General features: G+C 44.4%; 3 protein-coding genes across 3 annotated transcripts in view; 2 read left to right on the forward strand and 1 right to left on the reverse strand.

Annotated features, from left to right (window-relative positions):
- Window positions 1-1273: 1273 nt before the first annotated feature.
- Window positions 1274-4303, reverse strand: LOC115116728 (zinc finger protein ZIC 5-like). Its single transcript, XM_065022617.1, has 2 exons — window positions 3454-4303; window positions 1274-2256 (listed from the first exon to the last, which is right to left on the reverse strand). The coding sequence occupies exons 1-2, from the start codon at window positions 3926-3928 to the stop codon at window positions 1811-1813; spliced, it is 921 nt and encodes a 306-aa protein (XP_064878689.1). The 5' UTR covers window positions 3929-4303; the 3' UTR covers window positions 1274-1810.
- Window positions 4304-5084: 781 nt separating this feature from the next.
- Window positions 5085-8644, forward strand: LOC115114947 (zinc finger protein ZIC 2-like). Its single transcript, XM_065022618.1, has 3 exons — window positions 5085-6764; window positions 7549-7712; window positions 7851-8644. The coding sequence occupies exons 1-3, from the start codon at window positions 5918-5920 to the stop codon at window positions 8031-8033; spliced, it is 1194 nt and encodes a 397-aa protein (XP_064878690.1). The 5' UTR covers window positions 5085-5917; the 3' UTR covers window positions 8034-8644.
- Window positions 8645-9762: 1118 nt separating this feature from the next.
- pcca (propionyl-CoA carboxylase subunit alpha) overlaps window positions 9763-14481 on the forward strand; it is a 63996-nt gene continuing 59277 nt past the window's right edge. The window contains exons 1-3 of the mRNA XM_065022620.1: window positions 9763-9856; window positions 10545-10622; window positions 14261-14308. Coding sequence (XP_064878692.1) covers window positions 9803-9856; window positions 10545-10622; window positions 14261-14308 — 180 coding nt within the window. The 5' untranslated portion in view covers window positions 9763-9802. The remainder of the gene's footprint in view (window positions 9857-10544; window positions 10623-14260; window positions 14309-14481) is intronic.

Here is a 14481-nt window from a genome sequence, read left to right on the forward strand (position 1 = left end):
AGTTGCTGTCAAGGGAACCCCACATTCAGAATTCTACACCCAAGTCACCCAAGTCATTAAGTACATCATAACATGGCTTCTATAGGGCCGGAGCTGCTGTCAAGGGAACGTTCACCATTTCTCACATTCAGAATTCAACGAAACCCCATCACGGTTCTACACCCAAGTCATTAAGTACATCATAACATGGCTTCTATAGGGCCGGAGCTGCTGTCAAGGGAACGTTCACCATTTCTTCCATTGGAAGTAGTCTTTAGAGAGTCAATCTGACAGTTATTGAACAGAGCAAACCGTCTCAGAGGTACCTTTATGTTTACATTACTACACCGGATGCTCTGCTTCAGTAGCGTAGCTATACAACCAGACAGGAGTCCATTACATTTGTCAAATACTTGAGATGCGCTTGATTTAGTTTGCCTGGTACACAGGAACCAATGGACCAATCAGAAAAGTGCCAACTCCATAAAGAAGTAAATCAAGCGCAGCTCAAATATCTTTAAGAATCTAACTCGGATCAGGCCCCGTATTTACAAAGCAGTGTTGTCTGTTAAATCCTAGATCAGTGTTCCTACTCTGAGACGCTCTGTGAATACGGGCCCCTGGGTGTCAGAGGGGTGTTGTCTGTTAAATCCTAGATCAGTGTTCCTACTCTGAGACGCTCTGTGAATACGGGCCCCTGGGTGTCAATCAGAGGGGTGTTGTCTTTAATCTCTTATGGCAATACATTTCATGGCTACGGCTTCTCATTAGATAACACACGGACATCAGGGCCTGTACTCATAAAGCGCCTCAGAGTGCTGATCCTTGAGCAGGTCCTCCTTGTCTAATGCTATCTTTTTCAATATGATTTTTAAAAGGCTAAACTGATCCCAGATCAGCACTAGGATCTGGTCCTCTCTCTAGTATTCATTATGATCTAAAAGGCTAACCTGATCCCAGATCAGCACTAGTATTCATTATGATCTGATCCCAGATCAGCACTAGGATCTCTCTAGTATTCATTATGATCTAAAAGGCTAACCTGATCCCAGATCAGCACTAGGATCTGGTCCTCTCTCTAGTATTCATTATGATCTAAAAGGCTAACCTGATCCCAGATCAGCACTAGGATCTGGTCCTCTCTCTAGTATTCATTATGATCTAAAAGGCTAACCTGATCCCAGATCAGCACTAGGATCTGGTCCTCTCTCTAGTATTCATTATGATCTAACCTGATCCCAGATCAGCACTAGGATCTGGTCCTCTCTAATTCATTATGATCCCAGATCAGATCAGTACTAGGATCTGGTCCTCTCTCTAGTATTCATTATGATCTAAAAGGCTAACCTGATCCCAGATCAGCACTCTTACATGGCGTTACATTATGAACACTGACCCAGACATTCACACATACAGTAAGTCTCCATTCCATCTGTCCATCTCCATATTGACAGGGGAAGTGTGTTGTGCTCATCTCTCCCGAGTGGCGCAGCGGTCTAAGGCACTGCATCTCAGTGCATGGAGTTGTGTCACTACAGTCCCTGGTTCGAATCCAGGCTGTATCATATCCGCCCGTGATTGGGAGTCCCATAGGGCGGCGCACAATCGTCCCAGTGTCGTCCGGGTTTGGGCCGGGGGTAGGCCGTCATTGTAAATAAGAATTCGTCCTTAGCTGACTAGCCTAGTTAAATAAAAGGTTAAAATAATAATAATAATAAGTGTTTTAAATAATCACATGGCCATATTGATACGTATGTCATGTCCTTACAGCTTCTACCCCTGTATTTAGGATCCATTGTAGTGGACACAGTCCCTAATGCAAAGCCTCCTGCTACGTGGGGTTATAATACTCCTCATCAGCACCGCACGGTTCTGACTTGATCTGGTCTGCTGTGAGTTGGAGGTAGTTCTGTCCCTGACCTGTGGTCCTGGTACACACGTACCACTCCTTCATGTTGGACACCGTCGGAGCCAGCGAGAGCCTGGAGGACGAGCAGTTAGTTCGCGAAGCTACGTAATCCCGGGAACTACGTTTCCCAAGAATCCCTGTGAACGACAGGTCTATGGGCTCGGAGGTAGGAGAGGACTTGAGTGCGTTGAGGTGGATCTTCATGTGTTTTCTGAGGGAGCTGGGGTGTGTGTAGGACTTGAAGCAGCCGTGGGACTTGCAGTCGTACGGTTTGGCGCTGGTGTGAACCTGCGAGTGCTTCTTACGGTCACTACTGTTGGCAAATTTCCGCAGGCAGCCGGGGAACTCACACTGAAATGGCTTCTCACCTAGAAAGAGAGGTGAAAGGTGTTATGGGGAGGAAATAGAATGATGACATCAGTCACAGGACTAAACATCTTCAACACAACATACTGTGTGTACCGTGCTCCATCCTACTGTGTGTACCGTGCTCCATCCTACTGTGTGTACCGTGCTCCATCCTACTGTGTGTACTGTGTGTACCGTGCTCCACCCTACTGTGTGTACCGTGCTCCATCCTACTGTGTGTACCGTGCTCCATCCTACTGTGTGTACCGTGCTCCACCCTACTGTGTGTACCGTGCTCCACCCTACTGTGTGTACCGTGCTCCACCCTACTGTGTGTACCGTGCTCCACCCTACTGTGTGTACCGTGCTCCACCCTACTGTGTGTACCGTGCTCCACCCTACTGTGTGTACCGTGCTCCACCCTACTGTGTGTACCGTGCTCCACCCTACTGTGTGTACCGTGCTCCACCCTGCTCCACCCTACTGTGTGTACTGTGTGTACCGTGCTCCATCCTACTGTGTGTACCGTGCTCCACCCTACTGTGTGTACCGTGCTCCATCCTACTGTGTGTCCATCCCGTGCTCCACCCTACTGTGTGTACCGTGCTCCACCCTACTGTGTGTACCGTGCTCCATCCTACTGTGTGTACCGTGCTCCATCCTACTGTGTGTACCGTGCTCCATCCTACTGTGTGTACCGTGCTCCACCCTACTGTGTGTACCGTGCTCCATCCTACTGTGTGTACCGTGCTCCACCCTACTGTGTGTACCGTGCTCCATCCTACTGTGTGTACCGTGCTCCATCTGTCAGCCTCGAGTTGATGTAGCTGCATGAAATATGTCAAACAGTGTCACTTCACTGACTGAGAACAACGTCCCTTTTCTACAGTTTCCCTGAACCTCCCCTTTAAACAGGTCCTTCTTGTCAATGGCCAAACCCCACCACACAGTGTAGTCTACTCCTCCACAAACAGGCTACTTCCTGAATGGGACTGTGTGTGGAACATGTAAACATGATGACGTGCTCTGCCTGTCTGGCAAGCAGTGACTAACCTACTGTATATACATCTAGAATGTTGTCCCATTGTTTAGTTGTAGTATAGGCCCAATGACGCCATGTAGAATAACATAACCTTTCACTATGGAACGAAGGAGACGAAAGGGTAGGTTCTTTTGTTGGCATTCCCAGTGTCCTTTATGGAACATAATCTACATACCTGTGTGCGTGCGCGTGTGAATCTTGAGGTTTTCCGACCGAGCAAACACTTTCCCGCAGTCTGGGAAAGTGCAGGAGAACGGTTTCTCCCCAGTGTGTACCCTGATGTGGTTTATCAGTTTATATTTGGCTTTAAACGCCTTTCCTTCTCTCAGGCATTCTTCCCACATACAAACATGGCTCAGGGGCTCGAGCCCAGCGACGTGCTCGGTGCTTACGTGGTCCACCAGCTCGTGCATGGAGCTAAAAGTTTGGTCGCATATCCTTTGTTTTGAAGTTCGGTCACGGTGCTCGTGGTCCGTCCATTTGCAGACCAGCTCGGGCTTTATCGGCCTGTTGTTGTTGGTGGAGTATTCCGCATAGGCGCCCGTGGTGGAAGCGCGCGGTGAAGGAGAAGCGATGTATGAGATCATGGAATTGTTATTGCGGAGCAGAGAGTGGCCATTGTGGCGATGGCGACCACCCGGCCGCTGCATGGTAGTAGAGACGGGCCTCGGGCTGGCTGTCTTGCCTTTCTCTGTCCTTTATGCTTCCTGCAGCTGCAGATAGAAACCGCGCTGATTTGGGGAAACCACGTTGATCTTAACGCGGTCCGCCCAGGTTTTGGACTACCGAGGAGCATGAGGCATATTCTGTAAATTGGCCGTAAACCCGGTTAGAACCAGGTGGTCCGTCCCCACATAGTTGTAAGAAAAACTGGCAGATCTATGATCGTATCCCAATGGTGTAAAATGGCGTCCTCTCTTCATCACCTATTCCTTCAGCTCAGGCGGCACTGATTTGAAAAAAAGAAGAAAGCAATATGGCGGATGAAGGTGATTTATTTCCTCACTCCAGTCTTTTCAGATCAGTGGATTCGAAGGAAAGGAGATGAGAATATACTCGGAATTATTGAGATGCGCCCCCCAGTGGTAAGCACGAGGACGCTCGCCAAGTGAACATCTGTGGCATCTATAGGCCGGGCCCACATATGCATAATGTCAATGCCCTCTATAGCCTATCATGACAAGACAGATTTACTTCAAATTTAATCCATGTTTGTTGATGGGTTTTTTCCTCCCCCGATTAGCAAAAATAAACGTTTTCTTTTGCCACGTTTGATTTTGTTATAAACTATATCCTTTCTATCTAAATAATTTGATAGTTGTGGCCACAACCATATATTTACTAAATGTAAAACGTGGAATTGTAAGAAATTAAACTTTTCCTTGGGCATTTGTCACATAATTGAATTGGCAATAGAATATCAAATATTTCGTTTGCAGAATATCCACTTTTCATTCTATATATGGTTTGACACATTCAGTGGAAAGTAAGGAACATGGGATGTTCCTAAATGAAAAGTCTTGAAGATTCTGCTAATAATTTGGAATCGGATTTCAAACATTTGCATTTGCAATCCTATAGCTGTTTTGTTGTATCTTCCTCTGCGCCTCTAACAGGACAGGGTTCATGTTTTATGTTTCCACAGAGACACTTCATTCTCTCAGACTGAAAGGTTGTTTTTTCCCTCCAACCCAGAGCTGCAGGGCTGCCTTTGAACTCGACTCACTCCTGTGGTGTTTCCAGCGGGACAAAAGAGGTAGGGCCGTGCGTAACTGTAACCATGGAGCAATGGAACTTTTTTTTTTTTTTTTTGGGGGTCATTCTTCTCCTTGCTGTAAGTCCATTTTATTCACTTTAAACATAACTCTCCTTGGGGTTTTTATTTAGGCCTAATGAAATTGTATGGCTGAGGTGCATCAGTTAAAACAGATGTTAGCTTTGATCTGACATAACATAACAAAAGCTTGCAAAATATATTATTAAACGCTTGTGTGTGTGTTGTGTGAGTGAAAATATATACTTTCCACACAACTGAATGCATTTTTTCCCTCCATCACTATTCAGCATTCAAGCAACGTAAAGGAAGTGACCGGTTTCACTTTCAGGATTTCACCTAACATTTGTAATTTTCCCGTTAAGACTTTCCAGAGTAATAAAACATGGGCGGAGCAAACATCGATTAGTCATGAGACGCTTGCCTGTAATTGGTGGAATGGCTGGGATCGGGATGAGCTGCAGTGGCCAATTAGAGTGCGTTTGGTGAACACCCGGGGTTCTGTAAAAAGGGGAGGTAAAGAAGTGCCCTTTGAAGACCCCGGGATAAGCATTTTCACGTTGTAGTGAACAGTCATACTTACAAACAGAATTCTCAACATTTACCACAAGACCTTTATTCATTCCCGGGTAAATTACCTGCCACATTCCCATTGAGACTTCTGCAAAACTATTCATTCACAGTTTGGGGAAGTTTTTTCTCCTTGGGGTGCTGAGGAATTATCTGGAATGTGTTTTGCGGCAAGATATTGAGTCCTCATTTGAGAAAGAAACATATTTTTATTTGGAGCTTTTGGACACTTCTTCAACCGCTTTCTACGCACGTCTACAGTCGTTCCATTCATCGAGCCCAGGCTCGTGCTGTGATGCTGTTGGAGGGAGGTCACCAGCAATCAGGCTCAGGGGTCAGTGCGAGCGCGTTCCAAAGGCTCCACTCCGCGCATTCACCAGTCGAGATGCAGGAGAGAGACCCCAGCTTTATGGAGTCGGTCCACATCGCCAGCCAGGGACCCGGGTATGGCCCATCCTACGCCAACTCCACACGGGACTTTATCCTGCGTAACCGGGGATTCGGAGACTCTTCCCCTGCCAGCGATCAGCGCTCTCTCCTCAGGACTATGGCTGGGTCTCTCCATCACTCACACGTAGAGGGCCAGGGCCTCGGGCATGGACACCTCCTCTTTCCCGGGATGCACGACCAGCACCACGGCTCTGCTAACGTGCTGGGACTACCAGGGGAGGTATTCGGGAGAGCGGACCAGTATCACCATGTTTCCGGTCCAAGGAGCGATCCTTACGGCCAATATGGGGCCATGGGTCACAACATGGGCATGTCAGCTCACCACCATCATCACCCAGCCGCGTTCTTCCGCTTCATGCGGCAGCAGTGCATCAAACAAGAGTTGATCTGCAAGTGGATAGACCCGGACCAGCCCGGCGGGGCGAGCCGGTGCTGTGGCAAGACCTACGGCACCATGCACGAGTTGGTTACGCACGTCTCCGTGGAGCACGTCGGTGGGCCCGAGCAGAGTAGCCACACCTGCTTCTGGGAAGAGTGCCCACGCGAGAACAAATCGTTCAAGGCCAAATACAAGCTGGTGAATCATATTCGGGTGCACACTGGAGAGAAGCCTTTCGCGTGTCCGTTCCCCGCGTGCAGCAAGGTCTTTGCGCGCTCTGAGAACTTGAAAATACACAAGAGAACTCACACAGGTAATTTTAAACGAAATATAGCCTCATTATTGTTATGTTGTGTTACTTTGTATATATATTTTTTGCTTTAGTTTATTTGGTAAATATATTCTTACCTCTTCTTGAACTGCACTGTTGGTTATTAAGGGCTTGTAATTAAGCATTTCACGGTAAAGTCTACACTTGTTGTATGTGACAAATAAAGTTTGATTTAATTTTGATTTGATGTCTGCAGGTTGAATATCTCATGGATATAAACGTCAGTTTCAGATATCTGATTTGATGTCTGCAGGTTGAATATCTCATGGATATAAACGTCAGTTTCAGATATCTGATTTGATGTCTGCAGGTTGAATATCTCATGGATATAAACGTCAGTTTCAGATATCTGATTTGATGTCTGCAGGTTGAATATCTCATGGATATAAACGTCAGTTTCAGATATCTGATTTGATGTCTGCAGGTTGAATATCTCATGGATATAAACGTCAGTTTCAGATATCTGATTTGATGTCTGCAGGTTGAATATCTCATGGATATAAACGTCAGTTTCAGATATCTGATTAGAGTTGTGTATGAAGTGAGGTTGTTTAGAACGTGTATAGGTAAGTGTCCCCAGGCTGGTGTACTGCCTGTGTCCTTCAAAAAGGATTCATAACTCTCCCGTGTTTTTATTTGTTGATGTGCTTTGGGTTTTATCGGCGGGGTCTATAACTAAATCGTATCAGATATTTGAAAACAACTGTGACTGTATTTAAACCAACAAACACATTTAGACTAATCCCCTCATTCTGTTCTCCTCCAGGGGAGAAACCGTTCATGTGTGATTTCTTCGGCTGCGACAGACGCTTTGCCAACAGCAGTGACCGCAAGAAACACCTGCACGTTCACACGTCTGACAAGCCCTATCTGTGCAAGAAGTGTGTCAAGTCCTACACACACCCCAGCTCCCTGAGAAAACATATGAAGGTCCGTTTTCTCTCTTTGCCAAAATATACTTCTCCTGGACAACTTTGTTCTGTGACAAAATTGTGGGGACTTTTGTGCCGACATTGTGGTCATCTTTGAGGGAGTGTTTTTTGACAGATTTGTTTTTATTTATTTTAGGTGCATGATTCTTTGTCAGTAGCAGACACTTCGCCCGGAGCCAGCAGCGGATATGAGTCCTCGACGCCCCCGAGTTTAGTGTCCCCTGCCTCGGAGACCCAGAGCATCATGTCCCCGGACTCTGCGGTCCTCGGTAGCGGACACAGCAACCTCTCGTCCAACTTCAGTGAGTGGTATGTCTGAGGACCACACTCAAGACTAACGGGAAAACGACGGCAAAAAATGAAGGAAAAACAGGCAAAAAATACAATGAGCATCTGACTGGCCTAAATGGACGCTTTACGCGCGATTGAAATATGAATCAAGAACGTTGCACTAAAACATTGGAAGCCAAAGAAGAAAATGTCTTATGTAAAAAACAAACGTTATTTTTCTTTCGATGGTTGTTTAGTTATCAGTCTTTCGTTGACATCGGTTATTTTTATAGTTGATTGGGAGTTTGAGACTGAACATGAAATATTTAAAAGTATTTTAAATAAGTGCCAAGGTTAACCTTAGTTTAATTATGCACATTAAAAAAAATGGAAACCAGTTTTTTGTTGAAGTTGAATATGCGTTGTCCTCCATGAACGACCTCTTGAGATGCCCAGGAGACATCATTTATATAAAAATAAAGTTGCTGTGTTGTTTTTCTGTAAGTCTATTATGTTAACAAACGTGTTAGTAAAATGAATCAGATGTTTAAAATGCCTGTCTTAATTCCTTTTTAAATTCGTGTCTCTCTGTAAATGTTTTGCATTAAAAGAAAGTTCCGTTGGAACGCTCCCTGCACCAACAGTATGATATGGAATGTATACAGGTCTAAATGGTATATGTACCCTACTGATATGTAAGATGATACATTACATTTATGCAGAAATGATCACGCGTCTATTGTTCAGAGTCATCAATTCAATGATTGATTATTTATGTGGAGAAGGGATGACTTCATCCTTCACATGGCTGGACAACTTGGATTGATCGCCACCAAACTATTGTTTATGAGAAATGCAACTAGTTTTGTTATTTCATGTTAGGTCGTTTAAAAAAAAGGTCATTGAAATGAGACCCCTTTAGTTTATTAATTCGACCATTTTAAAAACAAAAAATATTGTACATGACTGTATTTTACACGAGTGAAATCAGCGAGGATAACAAAGTCTGGAGCGATGTTCGAATACCCACGCTATAACATACCGTGTACCTGACACTCAATTTACATCGCAAATAGTATTTTAACACCGCGCCAGTCATTTGTTACAGGTTGGAGTTTACACGGCCTGCTGTGTTCGGGTTTTATTCCTGTCATTGCAGTGGACAATAACGAGAAACGATACAACAGGAAAGATACAACAGGACAGATACAACAGGAAAGATACAACAGGAAATATACAACAGGACAGATACAACAGGAAAGATACAACAGGAAAGAACGGTTAAAGAGTTGGGGAAAGAAGTCTACAGGCCAACCCAAATAAACCCAGATATACACCTAATTCCATAATTTCAGTTTTTATACATTTCTTCCCCATTTCCAGAGAATAATGAAGATACATTGATATTGTACATGACTGTATTATACTGTATGACACTACAATTACATTATGAAAATATAGGAATAATGGATTTCTTCTAGGCTTATCTCTGTAAAAGTCCACAAATTCCAAATGTCACTCGAAATGCCTACTATGTTGATAATATTCAACATCATTGTTGTTCATATCATTTGAAAAGGTAGGAAAACAGGTGAGAAGGTGAGAAAACAGATGGGACAAAGAAGTAAGACGAGACTTTGCATTATAAATGTAGGGTACTGCATGGTCCATTCAATCTAAATACATTGAAACCTCTCAAGCTCTACCGACGTCCTTCTACCGACGTCCTTCTATACGTCCGGTTACTCGATTTGATTGGAAGACGGAGCACACTCCCCTGTCATACGTCATTACTACGCTCCCCTCACCCGGACAGACATGGCGGCGTACATGATCACTTCAACCCTGCAAAGAGTTTTGCTTGTTGCTAAGGTGAGCTGTCAGTTATTGTAAACTTAATCTTGTAGCTATTTATTTGAAATTCATGAAGAGCTCTTGCAAAACCGAAACACCCGACAATCTATGCCTTTTAATGCAAGTTTCTAGCACCACACAATCGGACATCTGTTCGCTAGCCTGCCAAGCTAGCAAGTCTGTCTGTCACTCACACACCTTCTCTCAAGCCGTCTCTCTTCTTTTGAAGTTTGTAAGATGTAAGCATTCTCTACTCTATCTGACATTTAAATGTTTAATTTCGCGGTATAAATGTTTAAGTTATTCGTATTAGAGAATGTACAGCTTCGTCCGTTCCTCCTCTGTCAATGTCAAAGCGTCCAACCCGTTAGCATTTTGCTAATAAGTTGTTACACTATATAACACAATCCTGAACTGGTTGAACCTTCACCACATGACTAAATGTAACTGTCTTTGAATGAAAAACTGTCCTTGAATGTAACGTTGTGACCTGAACAGCAATCTTATATCGGGATATGCCTTCGTTCCAGCTCAGCAATACTGGGCGCTGTTGGTGTAATAGAAACAACACAGCTGCCATCACGTTTAACCTTCACCTCTTTGTGATGTTCGCCATGTGTCCATTATAAAGAATAGCGAAGAGAGGTGTTTCTGATGTTTGCGTGTGGTACTATAACGTTCATGTTTCTGAAATGTTTCCCTGCAGCATGCCTCTTTCCAGTCCAGATGCTGCGTGGCGTCCAGTCGAGTCCAGTACTCCACTGTTTATGATTCCAATGAGAAGGTAACATATGATTCACAGGGTGCAGGGCTGTCACAGGGATGCATGGAAGGGGGGGGGTGTTGGAGCATAATGTAGGCCTACCGACAAAACAAATGGAGCAAATCCCATAACATTTAAACATCCAAATAGCTTTTGATATATATCCTACAGGGGATTGAAAGACAGCTCGTGGGCTACTCCCCCGCCAATAGAATTCTACTCCGTTGTGCCCCAGCTCTGCCTACAACATCACAGACTCAATCTTGCAAAGCTAGATTTGTTTTGGCTTGTTGCATTGAAAAGGGGCTGATATAATGTTGATTCGATCACAGAAAAAAAAGTATTGAGACCCCTTGACTTTTTCCACATTTTGTTACATTACAACCATATTCTAAATGGATTAAATCATCACCCCCCCCCCACCCCCCCCACCCCATAATGACAAAGCAAAAACAGTAGAATTTGTTTTGCTAATTTAAAAATTATATAAAAAACTGAAATCACATTTACATACACCACTGTTGTACAACACCTTCTCATTCAAGGGTTTTTCTTTATTTTTGACAATTTTGTAGAATAATATTGAAGACATCAAAACTATCAAATAACACATATGGAATCATGTAGTAACCAAAAAAAGTGTTAAACAAATCTAAATATATTTTATATTTGAGATTCTTCAAAGTAGCCACCCTTTGCCTTGATGACAGCTTTGTACACTCTTGGCATTCTCTCAACCAGATTCACGAGGTAGTCACCTGGAATGCATTTTAATGAACAGGTTTGCCTTCTTAAAAGTTAATTTGTGGAATTTCTTTCCTTAATACGTTTGAGCCTGTCAGTTGTGTTGTGATAAGGTATGGGTTGTATTGTCATTGAGGCAAAACGTGTCCCTCAGTCCCTGCCACTGAAAAACATCCCCAAAGCATGATGCTGCCACCTCCATGCTTCACCGTAGGGATGGTGCCAGGTTTCCTCCAGAAGTGATGCTTGACATTCAGGCCAAAGACTTCAATCTTGGTTTCATCAGACCAGAGAATCTTGTTTCTCAAAGTCTGAAAGTCTTTAGGTGCCTTTTGGCAAACTCCAAGTGGGCTGTCATGTGCCTTTTACTAAGGAGTAGCTTCTGTCTGGCCACTCTACCATTGATTGGTGGAGTGCTGCAAAGATGGTTGTCCTTCCCGAAGGTTCTCCCATCTCCACAGAGGACCTCTGGAGGAGCTCTGTCAGAGTGACCATTGGGTTCTTGGTTCCCTCCCTGACCAAGGCCCTTCTCTCCTGATGGATCAGTTTGGCCGGGAAGGAGGGTCCAAACATCTTCCATTGAAGAATGAAGGAGCCACTGTGTTCTTGGGGACCTTCAATGCTGCAGGAATGTTTTGATACCCTTCCCCAGATCTGTGCCTCGACACAATCCTGTCTCTGAGCTCTACGGACAATTCCTTCGTCCTCATGGCTTGATTTTTGCTCTGACATGCACTGTCAACTGTGGGACCTTATCTAGACAGGTGTGTGCCTTTCCAAATCATGTCCAATCAATTGAATTTACCACAGGTGGACTCCAATCAAGTTGTAGAGAACAGCTCAAGGTAGATCAATGTTAACAGGATGCACCTGAGCTCAATTTCGAGTCTCATAACGAAGGGTCTGAATACTACAAAGCTATTTGTTTTTTTATTTTTTATAAATTTGCAAACATAAAAAAAAAAAAACTTTTTCGCTGTTTCATTATGGGACAATGCATGTAGATGCTGGGGATTTAAACAATCTTATTTAATCCATTTTAGAATAAGGCTGTAACGTAACAAAATGTGGAAAAAGTGAAGGAGTCTGAATACTTTCCGAAGGCGCTGTAGTGCAAACTAATGGGGTGAACTCAGTGACAGGTGCAGTATAGAGGGAACATTGGATAGGAGTAGTATGGCTCACTGGGTGCAGGGTTGTCACATGATGCCAGGAAGGATAGGAGTAGTATGGCTCACTGGGTGCAGGGTTGTCACATGATGCAAGGAAGGATAGGAGTAGTATGGCTCACTGGGTGCAGGGCTGTCACATGATGCAAGGAAGGATAGGAGTAGTATGACTCACTGGGTGCAGGGTTGTCACATGATGCAAGGAAGGATAGGAGTAGTATGGCTCACTGGGTGCAGGGTTGTGACATGATACAAGGAAGGATAGGAGTAGTATGGCTCACTGGGTGCAGGGTTGTCACATGATGCAAGGAAGGATAGGAGTAGTATGGCTCACTGGGTGCAGGGTTGTCACATGATGCAAGGAAGGATAGGAGTAGTATGGCTCACTGGGTGCAGGGTTGTCACATGATGCAAGGAAGGATAGGAGTAGTATGGCTCACTGGGTGCAGGGTTGTCACATGATGCAAGGAAGGATAGGAGTAGTATGGCTCACTGGGTGCAGGGCTGTCACATCATGCAAGGAAGGATAGGAGTAGTATGGCTCACTGGGTGCAGGGTTGTCACATGATGCAAGGAAGGATAGGAGTAGTATGGCTCACTGGGTGCAGGGCTGTCACATCATGCAAGGAAGGATAGGAGTAGTATGGCTCACTGGGTGCAGGGTTGTCACATGATGCAAGGAAGGATAGGAGTAGTATGGCTCACTGGGTGCAGGGTTGTCACATGATGCCAGGAAGGATAGGAGTAGTATGGCTCACTGGGTGCAGGGTTGTCACATGATGCAAGGAAGGATAGGAGTAGTATGGCTCACTGGGTGCAGGGTTGTCACATGATGCAAGGAAGGATAGGAGTAGTATGGCTCACTGGGTGCAGGGTTGTCACATGATGCCAGGAAGGATAGGAGTAGTATGGCTCACTGGGTGCAGGGTTGTCACATGATGCAAGGAAGGATAGGAGTAGTATGGCTCACTGGGTGCAGGGTTGTCACATGATGCCAGGAAGGATAGGAGTAGTTCTGTATTGAAATTAAATACAGTACTTTGTGTTGACAGACCTCTGATTAAATGCAGTACTTTGTGTTGACAGACCTCTGCTTAAATACAGTACTTTTTGTTGACAGACCTCTGATTAAATACAGTACTTTGTGTTGACAGATCTCTGCTTAAATACAGTACTTTGTGTTGACAGACCTCTGCTTAAATACAGTACTTTGTGTTGACAGACCTCTGCTTAAATACAGTACTTTGTCATGACTTGTGGAGGTTTGTCAACATGAACCTGAGTCACACAGAATGTATTTTATTTGTTGCTTGCAGAGTATTATCTTTTCTCTCTAAATGTTACAAGGGGAAACCTTAATTTCCCTCCATCCCCAATATAAACAACATGTCACATCCTCCTAGCTTTGTCCTTTCATCTTCAAACCGCCAACCTTGCCTCTGGCCATAGTGTTTAGCAGTAGGACAGGCAGGGGGTTGAGCTGTGTGTGTGTGTGTGTGTGTGTGTAAGAGGGGACAGAGGAAAGACGTTTCATTTAATAAGGTGTTCAGACCAGAGGAACGGAAAGACTGACAGAACCAGACGCTTTCACTTACTGTGTTTCTACGTGTTTACTGGTACACACACACACACACACACACACACACACACACACACACACACACACACACACACACACAGGAGCAAATGATTTGTTGTGACAATGAGTTCCCAAACTAATCTCTTTCTTCCCTTTCACCCTACTAGACCTTTGATAAGATCCTCATTGCAAACAGAGGAGAGATCGCCTGCAGGGTAAGACTGTGTGTTAACTAAGCATCACCGGTTCTCAGGTTAAAAGACAGAGACAGGATGAAAGCCCTCCTAAGCTACATTGTGTCTCATCTCTCTACTGCGCCTATAGCAGGTCTATAGCACCTAGTAAACATTATAGACTGTTATTATTATTGATGTGTTGAATAAAAGCT

The sequence above is a fragment of the Oncorhynchus nerka genome, linkage group LG2 (genome assembly GCF_034236695.1).
Source record: "Oncorhynchus nerka isolate Pitt River linkage group LG2, Oner_Uvic_2.0, whole genome shotgun sequence".
NCBI classification, from domain to species: Eukaryota; Metazoa; Chordata; class Actinopteri; order Salmoniformes; family Salmonidae; genus Oncorhynchus; species Oncorhynchus nerka.

What these genes read in the sequence shown, in the direction of transcription:
- LOC115116728 (XM_065022617.1), bottom strand. Translation starts at nt 3,928, where the DNA reads ATGCAGCGGCCGGGTGGTCGCCATCGCCACAATGGCCACTCTCTGCTC. An exon ending in TCACACGCGCACGCACACAG is followed by an intron (nt 2,257 to 3,453) that starts GTATGTAGATTA and finishes CTCTCTTTCTAG; the next exon opens with GTGAGAAGCCATTTCAGTGT.
- LOC115114947 (XM_065022618.1), top strand. Translation starts at nt 5,918, where the DNA reads ATGCTGTTGGAGGGAGGTCACCAGCAATCAGGCTCAGGGGTCAGTGCG. An exon ending in ACACAAGAGAACTCACACAG is followed by an intron (nt 6,765 to 7,548) that starts GTAATTTTAAAC and finishes GTTCTCCTCCAG; the next exon opens with GGGAGAAACCGTTCATGTGT. An exon ending in CCCTGAGAAAACATATGAAG is followed by an intron (nt 7,713 to 7,850) that starts GTCCGTTTTCTC and finishes TATTTATTTTAG; the next exon opens with GTGCATGATTCTTTGTCAGT.